At 65.1% G+C, this 19,065-nt stretch overlaps 5 protein-coding genes across 5 annotated transcripts; 3 read left to right on the top strand and 2 right to left on the bottom strand.

Annotated features, from left to right (window-relative positions):
- Window positions 1–379: 379 nt before the first annotated feature.
- Window positions 380–3,929, bottom strand: JCM10292_004492 (uncharacterized protein; the record flags this gene model as incomplete). Its single annotated transcript, XM_076645827.1, has 8 exons — window positions 380–474; window positions 536–1,730; window positions 1,853–2,386; window positions 2,452–3,167; window positions 3,228–3,352; window positions 3,410–3,602; window positions 3,665–3,822; window positions 3,883–3,929. The coding sequence occupies 8 exons, from the start codon at window positions 3,927–3,929 to the stop codon at window positions 380–382; spliced, it is 3,063 nt and encodes a 1,020-aa protein (XP_076508697.1).
- A 1,036-nt stretch (window positions 3,930–4,965) lies between these two features.
- On the top strand, window positions 4,966–6,343 carry JCM10292_004491 (saccharopine dehydrogenase family protein; the record flags this gene model as incomplete). The annotated part of the gene is made up of 3 exons (XM_076645826.1): window positions 4,966–5,848; window positions 5,917–6,083; window positions 6,146–6,343. The coding sequence occupies 3 exons, from the start codon at window positions 4,966–4,968 to the stop codon at window positions 6,341–6,343; spliced, it is 1,248 nt and encodes a 415-aa protein (XP_076508696.1).
- A 199-nt stretch (window positions 6,344–6,542) lies between these two features.
- On the top strand, window positions 6,543–10,011 carry JCM10292_004490 (uncharacterized protein; the record flags this gene model as incomplete). The annotated part of the gene is made up of 9 exons (XM_076645825.1): window positions 6,543–6,715; window positions 6,885–6,950; window positions 7,007–7,936; window positions 7,994–8,074; window positions 8,132–8,146; window positions 8,202–8,273; window positions 8,327–8,501; window positions 8,555–8,624; window positions 8,681–10,011. The coding sequence occupies 9 exons, from the start codon at window positions 6,543–6,545 to the stop codon at window positions 10,009–10,011; spliced, it is 2,913 nt and encodes a 970-aa protein (XP_076508695.1).
- Window positions 10,012–10,253: 242 nt separating this feature from the next.
- Window positions 10,254–14,814, bottom strand: JCM10292_004489 (uncharacterized protein; the record flags this gene model as incomplete). Its single annotated transcript, XM_076645824.1, has 8 exons — window positions 10,254–10,361; window positions 10,420–11,719; window positions 11,776–11,920; window positions 11,980–12,062; window positions 12,125–12,728; window positions 12,787–13,058; window positions 13,115–13,404; window positions 13,474–14,814. 8 exons carry the CDS (start codon window positions 14,812–14,814, stop codon window positions 10,254–10,256), a joined length of 4,143 nt encoding a protein of 1,380 aa, XP_076508694.1.
- Window positions 14,815–15,525: 711 nt separating this feature from the next.
- JCM10292_004488 (uncharacterized protein) lies at window positions 15,526–18,819 on the top strand (the record flags this gene model as incomplete). The annotated part of the gene is made up of 8 exons (XM_076645823.1): window positions 15,526–15,829; window positions 15,888–16,814; window positions 16,886–17,114; window positions 17,217–17,371; window positions 17,430–18,218; window positions 18,275–18,433; window positions 18,491–18,561; window positions 18,619–18,819. 8 exons carry the CDS (start codon window positions 15,526–15,528, stop codon window positions 18,817–18,819), a joined length of 2,835 nt encoding a protein of 944 aa, XP_076508693.1.
- Window positions 18,820–19,065: the final 246 nt, after the last annotated feature.

The following is a 19,065-nucleotide window of genomic DNA, read 5'->3' as shown; positions in this document are numbered from 1 at the left end:
GTGCAAATTTATCTGATTCCGCGAACGGCCGCGTGCGCTGCACCCTTTCTGACGGGCGTCACGGGCAGTGGCCCGAAGGGCGCCGGTCCAGAGCTCGGATCGGCGTTCTCGTCTACGACCGCTGTCGTGGTCGGAAGCTGCTGGCGGTGTGTGACAACCGGCCGGCGCCCCCTCAGCCTGGTCGTAACGTTCGGCGGTGTCCGAGTCGGAAGCGTGCGAGGCGCGTCCGAAGAGGTTTGCGGCAAGCTTCTGGCCGTTGCCGCAGCGCGGGCAGTGTCTCGAGCGGCAAGCGCCGCGACATGGCGCTCAACCTTCTGTGTCTCGCGCTCGCTGTCGCTGACGGTTGCAGCAACGTCGACTGCGTTCATGTCGCGTTGGCTCAGTAGCGAAAGTGGGTGATGGCTAGGTTGGAGGGGATCGGCTGGAAGGGCGCGCGGGCGGAGGCCGCCGTCGTCTGAGGACTCGCTCGGACGACTGTGCCACACTGTTCAGAAGGTGTCAGCGGTGCTCGAAAAGACCATGAGGGGAGACGAACCGTCATTTGACATCATGTTGTGGAAGCCTTCCGAAGCGAGTGAGGATGTTGCGGTGAGCGTCAACGACCTCGCAGAGCTGAGCGACCGGGCGACCGCATGAGGCGCACGCGGCAACGTCGGCGAATGCAAGTCGAGCGTGGCGAAGTCCGAGTTGCGCGACACTGGGCGAAGTGTCGCGCAGTGGATCGTGCCGGTGAGCGCGTCCGCCTCGTCATCGGCGCCGTATTGTGAGCCCTGGAGGACGAGTCGTCCATCTGCTGACACTGGACGACTGCAAGCTGCCGAGGTGGCCGATCGGAGAGCGAGCGGCGAAGGCGGCACTCGAGTCGAACTGTGGCTGCGCCCAACATTTGCGAGGTTGTCTTGACCACCCCCGCCGTTTTCGTCGAGTAGCTCCGTCGCGCCGTACTCCCACTCGAACGATATGTCGAGCTGGGTGCCACTCGACGACGCCCTCTCGTGCGAGCCGCCCGCGCGCTCCACAGCGCCGATCGACGGGGTAGCACGCGCATTGACGGCCGCTTCGACCGACTTCGCCGCAGCTTCGACTTCGTCCCACTCGCGCGCGCTGCGGCTCGTGAGGCCGCCTGCGCTACGAGGCGAGTCGTCGCGTAGAGTCGAAGTCGTCCCATCGCGCAAGATCTGCGTGATACCCGGCGATGAGACCGCTACAGGATTGCCAGCGCCATCCTCGTCTTCGCGCCGCGACTTCGGGACCCCAAGCTCGTCAACGGCAACCCAAGTCTCTGCCATCGATGCCGACGACACGAGACCGGGCAGCGACAAGCCTCGGTGGTTTCTCGGACGACGAGACGGCAGAGAACCGGTTGCGAAGGCTGCGAGCGATCTGCCCGTCCTCGAGGGTAAGGACATCGGCGCATCGATGGTCGAACGGCGTCGAGCGAACGGTGCGTCTTTCGGGCCGACCTTGACGTTCTCGCCTAGCTTTATCGACGGGACCAGCTGCGGGAGGATGTGCGCGGAGAGGTAGTCGATCGTGTGGTCTGCCGGTGGAGCGGGTGGCGTAGTCGAGGGGTTGGCTGGCGCTGAAGGAAAGGTGGAGGACGAGGGCGAGAGGCTGAGCTCGCGCGTCGCAAAGGCGAAGTGGTCGAGAGGAGACGCGGTGGGTACGGGTGCCGATTCGCAAACGGGATGCGCGCCTTGTCCGGCAGACGCGGCTCGTTCAAGGTCGGCCTGCGCGATTTGAGCAGCGAGAGGGCGATGAGCTGGTCGTTCGGGTGGACGGGAGCGGAGGCACGCCGATTGTGCTCGAAGCCGCCGACTGTTCTGCGGCTCCCACCGCTGCCGGAACGTACGCGAGTCATCTCGCCGAAGGACCCTACGGTCGCTTTGGACAGTTTCAGCGAGCGTAGCCGCGCGTGACCGGTTGAGGCAGACTTGACGAAGCCGGAGGTCGTGGACGATATCTCGAGCGGGACGTCGCTCGAGAGAAGCTGGAGCTTCGGATGCATCGAGAGCATCGACATGGCACGGCCGATCTTGCTGCGCTGCGTCGACGAGCAGTCCTCGCCATCGGGCGAAATGCCCGGGAGCGACGTCCTCCAAGTCCGTGCGGTCGAAGCCCGACTCTCGGACCTCTGGGCCTTCTCCTCCGCCTCTGCGTGACACTCGACGTACACGCCCTCGAGCTGCTCAATCGCCAGCGCCGAGGACGAGGTGAGGACGGGCGGCGCCGGCCGCCTGAACCAGAACCCTTCACTCGCCCAGCACTGCCAGGCAAGGATTAGGCTCGGCTGGCAGACGCCGAGGACGAGTAGAACTGTGGTTGCGAGAGGAGGCGTCCAGCCGGGGTGGAGAAGACGGCTGAAGACGAAAGGCGAAACGAGCGCCTGTCAATCGAGCTGTGAGTGCAGAGCCCCGACGCAGAATCGAGCAGGAGAACTACCAGACGCACGTAGGTGAGCAAGCTGCAAACGAGGTGGCCGCCGATGCGAACCAACGCTCCTCTGGCTTCGTTCGAGCTGAGCTCGACTGGCGGCGAATGGCCCGTCCCTGGTGGCGTCTGGGCGCCCCAAGCTTCCTTGAGCAGCGCGTTCCGCACCTGCGCGCCGCCGACGAACCCTCCAGGCGCGAGGTACGTCGAAGCCCGCGAGGTGATCGAGCTGAACGAGGCGCGCGAGCGTGCGATGCCGAACCGGTCGCCCTCGACTTCGATGACGTCGTGGTCTGGTTCGACGCCAGGCAGACGGGGACCGAGCCGCGGTGTGAGGCGGCCGGAGAGGAACGAGGCGGGAGTCGAGGTTGTAGAGCGGTCAAGGAGGAGATGCGCTGAGCCGGGCGTTGGTGAGCGGAATTCGCGCAGCTGGTCAAAGTCGAGCTCTTCGGTCGAGGCGCGCGAGGCGGCATACACGACGGCGGGGCGCGAGTCCGAGGTGAAGGGCAGGATGTCGCCCTGGCTCGGAAGGCTGAGAGAAGAAGCGGAGCGGCCGATCGAATTGACGAATGAAGTCGAGAGGCCCGAGAAATTGTGGCGGAAGTTCGGAAGGGTCGTCGAGTAGGGGAGGTGCGAGGTTGCTTGTTGCTGGGCGAAGCGGGAGAGAGCGTTCTCGCGCTGAGTCAGGCGGCGAACGCGCAGAATGGCGAGCAGTAGTCGTCCAAAGCAGAGCGTCACTGTGAAGTTGCTGGTCAGTCCCCAGGCGTGGAAATCGAGAATCAGCCGAGGAATCGTACCGCATGCGGTAACGACCGAGAGCCAGATCGCCAGCCCGATCCACACGTTCGGGCTGTTTATGGCAGAGACCGAGGCGAGGCCGGCGCCAAGCGCGTACACTGATAGCGCAGGTAGCCAGACGATGCTGCAGACTGTGCGTGTCAGCGAACCTCGCTTCCGATGCCAACTGCGACGGACTCACCAATCCGCTCGCCCCAGCGTGATAGACCGACCTTGCGCTACGTTGGCGTACGACAGCAAGGCGACGACAAGAAGCAACGTCGGTCTTGCCGTTGTTGCGAGGTAGACTCGGCTCGCTGCGCCCCTCGAACCGCCTAGCTGCCTCGAGGTGGAGACGGCGATGGCCACTTCGGTGATTAAAATGGTCGCGGCGGCTGCAGACGCATTGAATCAGCACTCACGAAAACTGACGTGTTGAGTGCCGTCACGCGCTCACCGATGTCGACGAGCGAAAGGTACGCCGTAAAGCGTTGCGCCGACTTCAGGCGCGGGCGCTTGTCCGCCTCGGGTGCATCGACCGACCGGCGGTTGAGCGGATGACCCGGGAGTAGTGGGAGGAGGGTTCGGAGAGTGGTGTAGGTCGAGGCGACGAACCTGGTGCCCGGACAGGTGAGCCGGGTGGGATTGCGACAAGAAGGGGAGCTGAAGACCCACGATACGAGTGCGGCACCGAGCGTGACGTACAGCACAGCAACATCCATGTTGGACGCGAGTATCGACGTCTGAGCTCTGCTCGTTGAGTGACGCCTAGAACAGGCGGCGCGGAACGGCCAGAGGCGAAAGACAGCCACTCGAACTCCTACTGGTCGAGTCCTGGTTCTACTGGAGGTAGGTCTGCAGCAGCTGAGCTTGGCGTGGTAGAAGGAAGAAGCAAACAAACAGTCGAGTTACGCGGGGCTGCCGCTTCGCGAGGACCGAGCGACGGACGCGGACGTAGCGAACGCGTTCGACGCTCGACGCGTCTCGGTTTCCACCTCGACCAACCCGGCCACCTACGTTCACCAAGGTGCTGCTCCTCGTGCGCATTCATCCCTCCTTGCGACTTCAGCAGCGGAGACGGGAAGCAAAGGGCGGCTCGTTCCGTTTACTGATGCGAAGCGCGGGCCACAGGAGTGCCCGCATCCTGTACTGGCGGTGTCCTGTCAAGCGCAAAGGAGCCTCGTACTCTTCACGAACGGATAGCCCGACGCGGAGCAGAGGAAGTGACGCCGAGGGAGACGGAACTCGCGATTGAGCGGTCACAGCACGAGTAATCGCGCCGCAGTGAACGAGGCGCCAGAGCACACGGGTTCCCGGGTCCCGACTGACAGACGATGGTCTCGTCAGCCCTGCAAGCGGTAGCCGTCCTCATCGGCGACTTTCGAACCCCGCCTCGTGCAGAGGGTGTCGGAAGTTCCGCACTCCGAGAGCCGTGCAGCAACCGCGCAAAGAGCGTTGATAAGCCTGTCCGGCCGCTTCTGTGTCGAACCTCGGCGGCACCGCCGGAGAGGGACGACGTCAAGGCGAAAGCTGGAGCAAAGAAACGAGTCTGCTGCACTCCACCCGCATCCTTGAGATAGCGCGTCTCCTTCGTCTCGAGCACAGCACTCACGAAGAGCTGTGCAAGCTGCTCGCCCGCTTGCCCTCTCGCGTGCGCTTGCGCGCTTCTCCCCACCTCGTCCCCACTCGGTGCTCTTCTCGCCCTCCTCTCGCCAACCCAGCTGCTTTCGAGCCTCCTACACCGCCAGAAGTGACATCATGTCGACCGCCGACATCCTCCTCTACGGCGCTTCGGGCTTTACGGGTCAGCTCGTCGCAGAAGCACTCGCAACCCAGGCCGCATCGCAGCAATTCACCTGGGCTGCCGGCGGCAGGAACCGCCAAAAGCTCGAGGAGCGCATGGAGGAGGTCAAGGTCAAGCCCAAGGCGTACCTCGTTGCCGACTCGACGGACGAGGAGGGTCTCCGGCGCATCGTCAAGCAGGTCAAGGTCGTCATCACGGTCGTCGGCCCGTACCTCCAGTACGGCGAGCCGCTCGTCAAGGTCTGCGCCGAGGAGGGCGTCCACCTCGTCGACCTGACGGGCGAAACGCCCTTCATGGCACGGACGATTCAGCGCTACTCGCACCAGGCGCAGCAGAGCAAGGCGCTCATCCTGCACGCCTGTGGATTCGACTCGGTACCGTCCGATCTCGGGACGCTCCTCGCCGTGCAGCGCCTGCAGAAGCTCGGGCCCGACGTCTACGCCGGCAAGGTCCGGAGCGGGTTCAAAGCCCGCGGTGGCTTCTCGGGCGGGACCTTCATGAGCTTGATCGGCATTCTCGAGAGCGAGAACACCGACGACGTCAAGAACACGCTCAAGCGGTACAACCTCAGCCCGGCCAAGGGCGAGCACAACGGCGCGCCCGTTGTTGTCGGCAGCGCGCGCTTCAAGGGCAAACGCACGTACGGAATGGCGTTCTTGATGGCCCCGATCAACTGCGCCGTCGTCGAGCGCACGTGGGGCATCCTCGAGTCGGCAGACGCCTCGAAGCGCGCTCTGCGGTACGGGCCCAAGTTCGTGTACGACGAGTTCATGACGCTCCCGAACCCGATCGTTGCCTTTATCGGTTCTGCGTTCTTCTACCTCGTGATCGGCTCGCGTATGCTTGCCCATTCGTCAAACTCCATGCTTCCAGGCCCTTGAGCTGATCTCGAGTTGCGCTCACAGTCTTCCTTCCGCCTGTTCGTTGGCTGGCAAAGCGCTTCGGCCTCAAGTCGGGCGACGGCCCGCCTCGCGACTCGCAGCAGAAGGGATGGTACGAGGTGACGACGTTCGCGACGAGCGAGGACGGGACGAAAGAGGTCAAGGTTGTCGGCAAGGGCAAGGGCGACCCAGTGCGTCTCGCGTCGGGCCACCTTGTTCTGTTATATCAGACTGAAGCGGGCACGCTCCGCAGGGCTACCTCGCCACCTCGTGGCTCATCTCTAGCTGCGCCCTCTGCCTCCTCAAGGACTACGACCGCCTCCCGACCATCGCCAAGGACGGCGGGTTCCTCACGCCGGCGCTCGCACTCGGCAACGTCCTCGTCGAGCGGCTCAAGAAGACGGGAAGGTTCTCGTGGACGGTCGAGGACAATCAGGACAAGGACAAGTGACGAAGGAACTCTCTCTTGCTTGCTCTCCGCCTTGCTTAGCTTCTGTAACCGACGCTTTTGCACTGTTCGTATCCTGAGAGCTCTGGAAAAGCGTGAAGGGAAGCCGCCGTCATCTCGCTTGTCTGGACGCCAGCACCGCCTCTCCGTCGCTCGGACACGCGCATCTCGACGCCTCCTCGCGTGGCGGCGCCTGCGAACGATGACGAGCGAGCGCACGCCGCTGCTCTCGTCTCCGCCTGCGGTCGCGCGGCTCACGGCGGGCGACGCGCCGACGCGAACCGAGGCGGACTCGCGCGGACCGAGGGGCAAGCGGGCGGACCGCTACTACGACGAGGACGCGCAGATCAGCGGATGCAACGTCTTTGCTTCCGTGTGCGTCCGGCTTGCTCCTTCGCCGCACCGATCGCGTCAGAAAGTGGCGGATGCTCGTGATGTTGCGCACCGTCGAGGAGATGAAGCGCTCAGCGGCTGGCCCCCACGCTAGGGACCGCTGAAGCGCAATCGTTGAACTGAGCTAACTCTGATTCATGCCTCTACGCAGCCACCAGACGTTCCGGACGATCCAGGCCTATGTCGACGTCCCGCTCTCGGACGAGCAGATGCGCAGGTAGGCTGCTTTCTGCACGAGAAAGGCTGTCTCTCCGCTGACGCGGTTAAGCACAGTCCAGAGATTCAGTTCGCCATCATTCAGCCGCTCGAGGCGATGCTTGCGGCTTCAAACGACCCTTCCATCGTCTACGTCCTCCTCCTTTGCCGCCTTCAGTTCATCCGCGAGCGCGACTCATTTCTCGCATCGAGCTCGCTCAACGAGACGCGCGCGCACCTGTGCGAGCTGCTAGCCATCAAGCTGCTACGGCATCAGGCGACCGTCGCGAAAGGGCCAAACCAGGGTATCTTGGCCATGGCGCGCGCGCTCGTCGGCGGCTTCCACGCCTTTCAAGGAGCGAGTGACGAGGTCATCGAGCGCATACGACAGCGCGAAGGGTACTCAAACCGCATTGCGGCAGAAGGTGCCGGACGGACGAACGCGCTCGAGCTGGCCATCTTGGGAAAGGCGCGCGTCTTCATCAAGAGCCAGGCGACGCAGCGGGTCATCTCGGCCATCTACGACGGCAAGATTACCTACTCAAGCTCGTCCTTCATCGATATCCTCGGCGACCGGTGGAAGAACAAGGAGATCTCGCTGTACAACGTCCGCGAGGCGCCTCTGCTCGACCACTATCGCCTCCGCGTGCCCAAGTACCGCTCCTTGATCGACAGCCTCACCTTCCTCGTCCTCTTCGTCTCGTTCCTCCTCGTCATTGTCGACCGCCACAACCGCCACGAGCACCTCCCCGTCTCGGCCCTCTCGGCCATCGAGATCTGGTTCTTCGTCTACTCTCTCGGCTACTCGCTCGACAAGCTCGCCTCGATCGCAGAACACGGCTGGTCCGTCTATGCTGCCGGATTGACGAACGGCCTCGACGCGGCGAGCGTGCCCATCTACGTCGCTGCTTTCGTCCTGCGCGCGCACAGCGTCTTCACCAACGATGCGCGGGCGAGCGACCGGGCGTACGCCATCCTGAGCATTGCCGCAACGCTGCTCTTCCCGAGGTGCGCTGGATCTTCGTGACGTCGGATAAGCCGAACGCTGAGACGTTCCTTCCGCAGGTTGGCCTTTGCCACAATATCGAACAATCTGCTCATTCTGAGTTTGCGAGCCATGTTGGCCGACTTCTTCTACCTCATGGGGTGTGTTACGCTCCCTGCATAATCCCGCTCGACGTGGCTCACCATGGCTTTACACAGCATCACGGTGTTCTGGTACGCAATGACCTTGTCCGTCTCGTTCTGCCAGCCCTCACAATCTCCCGTACAGCTTCATCGGCTTTGCGTTCGCCCTGAACCACCTGTCGGAGGGCGACTACTCGACGCCTCGCATCACCGAGTGGTGCGTTTTCCAGCTCTCGCCTCACCAGCTCGGACTGACGTCTATCCTCGCAGGCTGATCTTCATCTTCTTCGGCCTCGACGGTTCGGGCATCGACGAGTCGCCCAAGTTTGACCCGATCCTCGGCCCCATCCTCTTTGTCTCGTTCGCCGCTCTGTCCAATACGCTCCTCACCTCGGTCCTGGTCGCAATCTTGTCGACGACTTACGCCAGCATCGCGTCGGATGCTGTGAGTACAGTGTGAGATCCGCTCGATCTCCTGCTCATATATCGACCTCACAGGCTGCCGAAGACATGTTCCGCAAGGCCGTCTCATGCTTCGAGGGCGTCAAGGCCGACAGTCTGTTCGATTGTGCGTGACGTCTGCGTTTCATCAGCGATCTAAGTCCCTGACAAACTGGCACGCAGACCTCCCGCCGGTCAATCTCATTGCGCTCTGCGTGATGTGGCCTCTCTCACACTTCCTCTCGCCTCGGTGGTTCCACAAGGTCAACGTCTTCGCCACCCGCACGCTCTCGCTTCCCATCCTCCTCCTCATCGCGCTGTACGAGCGTCAGTCGGCCGCTGGCAGCGTGTTCATCGACTGGATGGGCGACCTGCGCGTGGCCATCACCGCTCGGCTGCCACGCAAGTGGGCCGAGAAGCTCAGCCTCCTCGAAGGCGCGCACTGGGAGTGCGAAGCCGTCTTCGAGTACACTCCCTCGGGCGACGAGAAGAGCTCGGACGAGGATGACTTTGACGACGAGTCGTTCCTCGGCGGGCCCGACGAGGCGGAGGAGCTGCTCGTCGACACGCCTGCCGCGCAGCGCGTCAGCAATCGTGCTTCTGCCGTGGTCGACCCTGCTCGTATGTCGGCCGCGCATCAGCAGATGCGCCCGCACAGTAACGTCGGCTCGAGCGCGTCGTCCGTCATCGGCACGCCCGGGACTTCGACGCCCAGCCTCCCCGTCCCACTGTCGCGACAGGCTTCGTTCGCCGCCGCGTCCGAAGCGTCGACGATTCGGGCGACGAGCAAGTCTCGTCCGCCGCGCTATCCGGGCTTGCCGGCTCATGCGCCCGACTCGTCCACCGGCTCGTCGACCTCGTCATCAACTGCTCGCGCACCGTCGCAGTCCTTCCTCAGCGACGCGACCGAAGCCGTCTTCAGCGACTCGCCGCCGTCCTCTCCGCAGAAGCGGCCCGCACCGCATACGCGCTTCGCCTCTCCACCGCGCGCTGTCGCCTCTTCCCCTTCCTCCTCGGGAGTCAAGCTTCGTCGCGCGCACACAGTGCACGAGCGCCTCCCCGCCAACGCCGGTGCCGCGCAGCCAGGCAAGTCGCGCCGCGGCAGCACGGGCAATCACGACGGCGCGGCTTTCGACCGTATCGAGTTCCTCTCGACGTCAGCGCCGCTGCGCGAGAGCCCGCTCGCGAGGCTGTACGGTCCAGCGCAGCCGGGAGAGGAGGACTTTTCGGCGGCTGCGGGGAGCGGGACGGCTCAGCCGGGTACGCGTGCGGGAGCGGTCAGGCGGAGGATGAGCATGGGACCTGCGACGGGAGGAAATGGCGGGCACGGACGGCGCCCGAGCGACTTCGGTGTCGGCGCCGGCCACGGCGGCGGCGCGAGCCCGAGAGGCAAGGCGCCGGATGAGCCGTCAACGGCGCAGCTGATGGAGCTTGTGCAGGGGCTTGTTGCGACGGTCGCGCGGCTCGAGGAGAAGCTCGATGACGAACGGAGGCGGAACGAAGACGACGCCTGAGGCCTGACTGTACTGTAGCACTTCACTCGCATTGCCGCTTTCTGCATTGTCGTATCTGTTCGTCCCACATCATCGATCTACGATGGCGGAGGCATGCGAGGTTTCAAAGACAGGCTACGCCTTGAGACTGACACGAATAACGAAGGGTGTATGAACTGCTGGAGGCGTAGGTATAGCGAAGGACATGAGGCGACAGGGTACACGATACTGCGATGCGACGGAGGAACGAAGGGGACCGTGCGCTAAAGAGAGGATGCGAAGGTCGACTTGGCGAGCTCGCGCAGGCGGGCGCGGGTGCCGGTGCGATCGGTCTGGCGCGGCTGGTGGGCGTAAGAAAGGGTGTACTGGCGCTGCAAGCGGCGAGACGCAGGTCAGTCGTTGCTATGGAAGCAAGATGGGAGTACGCACGTCTTCGTCGAGAACGGGGACATTGAAGATGCAGCGCTCGATAGTGCGGTCTACAGGAAGCTTGGGCGCGACGCGTGCGCAGTCGAGCACGATGGCGGCGCTTTTCCCCATCTGGGAGAATTTCGTCCAATTGACGAGCCCGCCGCGCATGTCCGACTTGACCTCGTTGAGCACCGTCAGGTCCTGGAGGTGCACGCCGAGATACGGGATCATGTTGATCCCGCTGTTCGCGAGCGCGAGGCGGTACGCGGCGAACGACTTGTTCGCAGCCATAAGCCGGTTGAGGCTGCGTAGCTTCTTCGGCAAGCGGTGCTTGTCGCCGTCGGGCTGCGCCGTGCGCTGCGGATGCATTCGCGGGTCACCGTCGAGCTTGTCGGTCACGATCTCCATCGTCTCGGTGAGGCGGAAGACGGGCTGCGAATTGAGCCCAGCGAGGACGCCCATGAGCGAGTCAAAGTTCTCCTGCTCGCGCAGGGCCGCGGCGACGAGGAGGAACTTCTCCGCGACGCGAGCGCGCGCCTTGACCTTGCTCTGCACGAGGATCATAGTCGCCGTCCAGGCGGCGAGGTAGTTGACAAAGTTGATCGAGCGCACGACGGGACTCTCGGCGTCGCGCAGAGCGAGGCGCGGGTTCGAGGGGTCACGCGCGGCGAGGACGTGTCGCACCAGGTCGCGCGGCGACATGCCTGCGAAGATCTCCCACGCCAGGCGCGTGATCTGCGTCGCGATGTCCTGCTCGCGCATCTCGACAAGCGCGTTCGACATGTCGACGAGCACGGCGCTTGCGGGCATGCGGCGCGTCATGCTGGGCGACGAGCTAGAGTCGGCACCGGCCGAGTCGAGTGTGCCATTCTCTGATGCTGGCCGCGGCGAGCTGTACGGCAAGCTCGGCGAGGTCTCGCCCGTCTCGAGCGAACCGGGCACCGACAGGCGCGAGACGCTGGCCGGATCGACAGATTCGGGTGGTCGAGAGAGAGCGAGGCTGCTGGAAGAGTCGAATGAGGGTGCAAGAAAGGGTTGGCGCTCGAGCGCGACGGAGCCCCAGGCAGCGGCATTCTCGGCGGGAGGAGCGATAGTCGGCTCGTCGAGAGGCTTGTCCGGCAGAGCCCAGCCCGTCTCGGGATCGGCCATCGATGCGATAGAGGGCAAGAGGGGAACCAGCTCGAAGGCGTAATGCGCGACCCAGGTAGCGCCTCGAGGGATGAGCCCTTCGAGGAACGGCTCGAGCAAGCCGAACGTTGTCGCAGCGGTAAAGTCCCCCGGGTAATTCTGCATCCAGGTCGAGAGGACACCGCAGAGCCTACGAGTGCGAGCTCGAGTCAGAGTCCAGTCACACGGCAAGCGAGAAAAGCGCACTTCATCTGGCCGAAGCGGCTCAGGAGCGGGTCCGACGCGTGCTTGCTCGCCACGAAGTCGAAGCGCTCGATGAGCTTCTCGAGGACGTCGTACGGGCGAGCGAAACGGCGGAAGGTGATAAGGAAGAGCGTCACGAACTGCTCATCTGTACGAGCGCGAGGGCATGTCAGCGTCCGCTCGACTAAGTCGACGGCTGCAACGCACCGTTGCCTGCGACCGCGGCGAAGAGGAACTTGTCCAGCAAGTCCTCGCGGCGGAAGAAAAGCTCGAGGCTCCCGTTCTTCGAGCTGCAAAGCATCTAGCGTCAGGAGAAACCCTGTCTCATGCAGCACAAGTAGGAAGCACGCACGCTCGTCGGTCCTTCGAGGAGGGCGCAGACAGTACGCCGGCCATGACTGTCTCTTCGGCGACCGACTGCTGCTGCTGCTGCTGCTGCTGCTGCTGCTGCTCATGCTGCTGCTGCTGGTCGAGCGGCGGCTCCTGCGCCTCGTACGCTGGCAGCGGCGCATCCGCGTTCTCCGACGCCGCCAGTTGAGGCCCTGGGACCGAGACGTGCTCCTCCGTCTGGTCGCCTTCCTCGGCAGCGACGCTCGCGAGCATCGCCGCCACCGCCGCCTCTGCCTCTGCTTCAAAGTCGGTGCCCTGCCGCGGAACGCTCGTCGGCGGTGCCGACGCGGCGAAAGCATCTGATCCGAAGGGCGCTTCTTCGACGACGGAGAGCGCGAGCGCGAGCGAGTCGGTGCGCACGAGGCGGGAGGAGCGGAGAGGCTGCGAGGGAGACGGGTCGGCGAGATTGGCAGGGAAGCTGGCTTCGGGCGGGTGTGCCGTGATGGGCGACGACGAGATGGTCGCGAAAGAGCCTTTGCGCAGCGAGCCGCGGCGACTGTCTGGCAGTGAGCCGCGCCGGCTGTCGGACGAGGTCGACATCGAGGTGGACGGGCGGCGGACCTCGCCTGTGCGCCGAGCGCGTCAGCACTGCAGCGAGGTCAGCGAGGGAAGAAGCCAGCTCACCGCGATTGTTCATTATCTGCCGGATCAGCCAGTTGAAGCACTCTTTGGCCTTGCGCTGCGGGTCCTCGACTCCTCCGTCGAGGGTGACGATGCCTGCACCATAGACGTTGCAGACGCTTGCAGCATCTTTCGGGTCGGTGGCGTTTGCGCTCGAGCCGGCAGGCGCAGACTTGCAGGCTAGAACGATGAGCGGGACGTCCGAGCCGCGGGTCCAGAAAGCCTTGAGGAGGATTGAGAGCGAGGAGAGGGCGTGCGGGTCGGTCGAGTCGTAGCTGAAGACGGGCCACGTCAGCGTTGCTCATTCCGGTTCTCGTGATGCGGAACGCACCAGAGCATAGCCGCCTCGCACTGCGGGAGGCCATCCGGCCAGACCACGCCCTCCTCGTTGTACTTGAGCATGTGCATGTCGATCTCGAGCACCTCGATCGTCCGCCTCTGCCCGCTGATCGTGAACGACGTCGTGCTCGTCGTCACGCGGTTCCCGTCCGCGTCTTCGTGCAGCACTATCGGCTCTTCGGGCGGACGCTTGAGCCCGCGCCGGATTACGGTCGACTTGCCGACGTTGCGCGGGCCGACGACCGCGACGATGAAGTCGGCCGACGAGACAGGCGAGACGTCCTGTAGAGCGCGGCGCTCCTCAGTACTCGTCGTGCGCGAAAGAAAACCTTGAAAGGAATCGCGACAGACCTGGCGTGGCTGAGCGTTGTCGTCCTCTTTCTCCCTGAGCGACAACTCGCGCAGATCCAGCTGCGCCACCCTTCTTCCCTGCTCTACCTCCTCGCCGTTCTGCTGCGGCTGCTCGTGCTCCGACAACTCGGCGATATGCACCGGCAGGGGCAGCGGCGCATCGCTCGACACGATCGTCGCGAGCTGATGTCGTAGCGACATGACGCTCGGCCTCCTCAACGCCGCAGCCGCCGCCGAGTCTCGCTCCGAATCCATTCCCTCCGCATCCCGCTCCGAATCATACCCACGCTCGTCCTCATCTTCGTCCTCCACCTGCGCGTACGGCAGCTCCTCCTCGTCCTCTTCCTCCTCCTCGCGGCCCGACACGCGCGCCTGCCCCGGCTTGGCCACGCTCGCCGATCTCCTCACGCGCGTCAAGTCGCGCGTGTACTGCTCGACTTGGCCACCGCGGACGCTCCACGCCGTGTACTGCTCCCCGTCGGCGGAGGCGTCTTCGGCATCGGACGGCGCGTCCTGCACCGACTCGCTCCAGTCGTCGGGGACCGGCAGTGGTCCGCCGGCCCCTGCGAGGGAGGCTGCGGATGGGCCGCGGGACATGCGTGCGGCGAGAGGTGGGGGTGTAGGAGGCAGCGCGTGCGAGGCGAAGGGCGGCGGCGGGGGCTGCATGCGTGGAGGAAAGCGGGACGGCGAGTGCGGGGGCGCTGAGGCAGAGCTAGGTGGGGCAGTGCGCGAGATTGGCGGGGTCGGGCGAGTCGAGAGCGGCGCAGAGGCGGAGGGAGAGGCGGCGCGGGACCAGGGCGAGGATGGCCCGGCTGCAGAGGAGGAGGAGGAAGAGGACGGGTCGGCGGCGAGAGAAGGATCAATGGACGGAGGGAGGAGCTCGGCGAGCGCGGGGGAAGAAGCCGGAGGACGGGAGGCGCGCCCGAAGGAGGTGAACGTTCTAAACATGCTGCGCTTATTTCCAGGCGAAGGAGGGACGGTCCGCGGCGCATTGGGAGAAGTCGAGCCGGTGCGGGGAAAGCGCGATGACGATGTAGAGGGAGGTATCTCAGGTGCGGCAACGTCGGTGCGGTTCATGGAGAAGCCGACGAGAGGGGTAGACGACGCGGAAGGATCGGGTTGAGGAGCGCGCGGGTTTGTGGGCGAGTTGCTCGACGAGGTGTACGGGTAGGCGAGGCCGAAGGGACTGTGAGGGTGAACGTCGGGGAGGGTCGGCGGCGCGGTGTGCGGGTCGAGGCGGTCGAGCGAGAGACTGGCTCTCGGCGGAGGGTCCGGCGGTGCCCTCGACAAGGCTTCGAGCAGCTCGTCCGGCAGAGCAGGCGGCGGCGGTTGCTGTTGCATGGCGCTTCGGGCGGCTGAAGAGCACTGGCGAGACTCGGACAATGTAATCGCGAACGAAAGGTGTCGAGTCGGAACGAGCGGCGAGGAGAGAGAGGTCGACTCGATCAAGGGCGAGACTGCAGGATAGCGCGAGTCAATGACGGCGTTCTTTGGAACGGTCTGGCGGTGCGTGCACGCCCTGCGACGCTCTGTGGGCGGATTGCTCTCCCCGCTCGGATCGCTCGGAACCCCTTTTGTTGTGCTCGTCTGCCTGGAGAGGCGGCTTGCTCACCTGTCTAAGCGATATAGGACCTTGTTTAACGTGACTGCAACCCTCCCCGTGCAGCAAGAGACGCTGTTGAGGCTGGCGACTGCGCGGAGAGATGTCGGGACGAGAGGGGACCAACACGACGACGGCAGCGCCGGGAGCGAAGCTGAGCGTGTCCAGAGCGTGCAGTACAGTCTCTCAGACAGTCCAGCCTGGAGCACTCTGCCCACAGCGAGCGAGACGGGGAGGAATGGGGCCGAGTCGTCCTCATCTCTCTTGGAAGCGAACACTTGCCTTTCCTCGCTCTCGACGCAGCGAGCAGCTCGAAACTGTGCTTGCAGGGCACTAGATACTCTCTTGTAACCCGGCACAGCTCATCTCACTTGCTGGGACGCCCTCGTCGCCGAGAAGTCGGGCTACACCGCCTCGTTCATACTCTGTCGAGCACTTGCAAGGCGCGCAGGATGGCGAGCGGGCTGCCCGTCGTGTCGAGCAAGACGCTGCCAGCCGCCCTCGCCCTCCCGCCGGACGCGCTCTGCCCCGCCGCACTCGACCTCGCCGTCCTCTCCTCACCTCGCTCCACCCCCGACGCACCCGCAACAGACGGCAAGGTCGCGCTGTACCGCACCCATGCCTCCGCAGACCTCGTGTGGGAGTGGCAGCCGCCCCCACCGCCTGCGCCCGCGCCGACGGGCAAGTTTGGCCTCAAGGGAAAAGCGAAGGCGCAGCCAGCCGGGAGCATCGAGCACGTCGTCTGGAACCCTACAGGTGCGCGCGACACCTCGCTCGAGACGTTTGCACGCGGCTGACACGCTCGCCTCTGCAGGAGACGCCCTCGCCGTCCTTGTCGCACCCCCGACATCTTCCCCTTCCGCTCCCTCGACCCTTTCCCTCCTCTCAATTCACACCGGTCAGCCTCTCCTCCCGCCCTCGACACCGCTCCCTTCATCCTCCGCTCGCCCGACAAGCCTCACCTGGCAGCCCCTGTCGTACCCTTCCGACCCGCGCCTCTCGCCCTGGGCACTGCGCCTCATCGCGCGCCTGCCCGCCCTCCCCAAAGTCGTCAAGGAGGGACTGCCCTCTGCTGGCGCGGGCAACGGACCAGGCGCGCCGGGCGGAGGCGGGATTGGCGGAGCGCTCGGCGCCGGAGGGCCGGGCATGGGCGGACCGGGCGGCGGCGGTGGTGGTGGAGGCGTCTTCGGCGCCAAGCAGGCCATGCTCGAGCGCGAGCGCGCGAAAGAGGCGCAGCGCCCGCTCAGTATGAAGGACGCCGCTGAGCGATTTCCGACGGTCCCGCCGCCCGCAAGGACCGCCGAAGAGGTGGACGAGCTGGGCGATGCGAAGGTGCGCGCGGCGGTGGACCTCGGATCCGCGACTGCAGAGGGGCAGACGGTACTCTGTGTCGGAGACGATAAGGGAGGCGTGCACCTGTACCTCGCTGGGAGCGTCTACCTCGGCTCGGTCACCGTCGCCGGTCCCGTCCGGGCCATCACCGCGATCCCCTCTACCTCAGCCTCGACGGCCTCCTTCGCGATCCACTGCGCGCCCACGCCGACCTCGCTCGCAGTGCAGCGCCTTGCGGTCCCGCTCCCGCCGTCACTCGACACGGTCCTGCGCCAATCGACCGCACTCCGCGCACACCTCGAGCATGCGTTCGAGGCGCTGCAAGAGGCGCGGAATCATTGGGACGAGGCGCGGCGCATTGGAAAGGGGTGGCTGCAGCGCATCGCCGACCTTAGCCGACCCAACGGCGGTACGTCTCTGACCTGTACCCTGTCTCTCTCGCCGCTAGGCAAGGCCAGCTCACGCGCTTGCATCGCGCAGTCACCGCCCCGCCCATCACGCAGCTGCATCTCTTGCTCGTGACGGGCCGCCCGCTCGCCGGCGTGCACGAGTTCCTCGCGTCCAAGATGAACGAGCGCGCGCTCGCAAAGTGGGAACAGGCGATGGCGCTCGCGCTGGAACGCCTCCGGGTCGCGTGCTGGATGAGCGTCGGCGCGGCGTGCGAGAGGGTCGTCGTCATGCTCAGGGAGGTGTACGCGTGGGCGAGATGGTGAGCTGCGTTCATCTCGGCGCCGCTCGCCTGGCTGGGAGCAGCAGCCTGCCGAGCTCCTCGAGACTGTCGCCTGCTGACTCGCTTCTTATTTTCATTCAGGCCCGAAAAGTTCGCCGACTACCGCTTTGCGCGGGACGACGTTCTCCGTGCGACGGAGCTCGCCAAGGAGACGATCCGGTCGGCGGCACGGCTGCAATGCGAGGTCGAGGAGGAGGAGCGGTGCTTCAAGCAGTTCTGCGCGTGGGTGCACTACGGTACGTGCACCCTTCCCTCGCCGTTACGGCTTGAAGGCTGACGAGTGAGACTCGGCAGAGCTCGAGAAGGTCGCGCAACAAGAAGGTTCCGACCACCGTCCCAACGCCGCCTTCTCTCCTCTCCCCGTCTCGCACTACATCCGCAACTGTCTCCCGCCCACAGCGACGGGCATCTCGTCCTTCCTCTCGTTCGGTCTTGCGTCCGCGCCGCTCGCGCAGAGCGCCGATCTCGCGCAAGCCGAAGCGTGGGTCGCGCAGCTGCCTGTCGGTGAGCGCACGCTCATCGACGAGGAGCTTGGACTGCCGCGCGCAACCTCGGCGGGCGGCGACGCGGCGGTGCTGGACGCGACGCTCAAGCGCATGGCGGAGGAGGTCAAAGGGCAGGCGGACGCCGACGAACTCGAGCAGGCTTCCGCCGCTGCAGACCCTTTGTCTCCAAATGCTGCGACACGCTTGCCCTTCGCCACGGTGGCATTGAATGAGACTGCGACCGCGGGCGACAGCTCGTTCGACCCGCCTCCGCATTCAGCCTCCTTCGCAGACACCTCTTCCGCCGACCCCGACGCGGCTGCTCGGCGCCCTCCCGCGCTCTCCTCGCCGTCCAAGAGCTCCGCTGCACGACCAAGCGCGCCAAAGAGCCTCCCGGCGCTGCTGCACCTCTGCGCGAGGCTCGTCGGCGGGGCCATGGACGCTGCAGTCAGGGCTACGACGGGGGACAAAGCCGTGCTGGGCGCGGTCAAAGCTCGCTCGGAGGTACTAGACGAGGCGGATCGATTCACGAGGGCCAAGATTGTGGGAGCAGATGGGCAGGAAAGTCTGTGCGAGGTCTGGCTCGAGGAGCGAAGCGGTACGTCCCGCTCTCATGGCACGCCTTCGTATGATCTGACTCGTGAGCTCCTTCAGTCGCCTTCGCTCGACAACCGATGGTTGAGGACGTCTCGGCAATCGAGATGGCGCGGTACAAGCTCGAGACGCCCGATGGTGCCGCTCTGCGACTTGTCGGGTTCGACTTCTTTGGCAGCAGCGAGGTCGGCTTTGGCTTTCAAACGGGCGAGCCTGAAGGTGCGCTGCGCGTGCTCGTCGCGAGGCGGGGACACCACACTGATTGCCGTTGCGCAGGCGCCGCTGCAAAGTACCTAGTCGGCACCGTCAACCTCGAGGCGATGCAGTGGAGCTCGACGGATGCTCGCGTGCGCAGCCTCTTTTCTCGCGTCAAGGCCTCCGTTGACCGGTCGGATCTCCCGCAGGCCACCTCGCCGATTCCACTGTCCCGCCAGTTCGCGCTCGACGCCCACTACCCTCCCTCGGCCTTCGCATTCCGCACCGATACGCTCGGCCGTCAGCGTGTAGCGACGCTCGGCGGAGAAGGGCGACGCCTCGAAGTGCTGGATGCAGGCGTGTCGACCGTGGCAGCAGCAGGACACGACGTGAACGCTATGCAATCCTGAAGAGGAGTCCGCCTTCGCGTGCGTTCGCACAGCTTGCTGTCTCCTTTCCTTATCGGGCCCAACGAGAGCGCCCTGGCGGCGCGGCGGACAGCGTGCGGATCTTCCGCGGACGCCTTCCGCCCTCCTCCTGCTGTGGCCGAGACTTTTCTCCCTGCTCTTGCCGCTGCCTTCTGCGGTCTCGGGGCTCGCCATGTCGGCCTACGGATGGCAAGTTGTCGTGGGCTCGCTCTTCGGCTTCGTGACGCT

This window comes from Rhodotorula paludigena (assembly GCF_050403205.1).
Source record: "Rhodotorula paludigena JCM10292 DNA, Rt_paludigena_JCM10292v1_ctg2, whole genome shotgun sequence".
In the NCBI taxonomy this organism is placed as follows: domain Eukaryota; kingdom Fungi; phylum Basidiomycota; class Microbotryomycetes; order Sporidiobolales; family Sporidiobolaceae; genus Rhodotorula; species Rhodotorula paludigena.
This window is presented reverse-complemented; position numbering and strand designations above follow the sequence as displayed.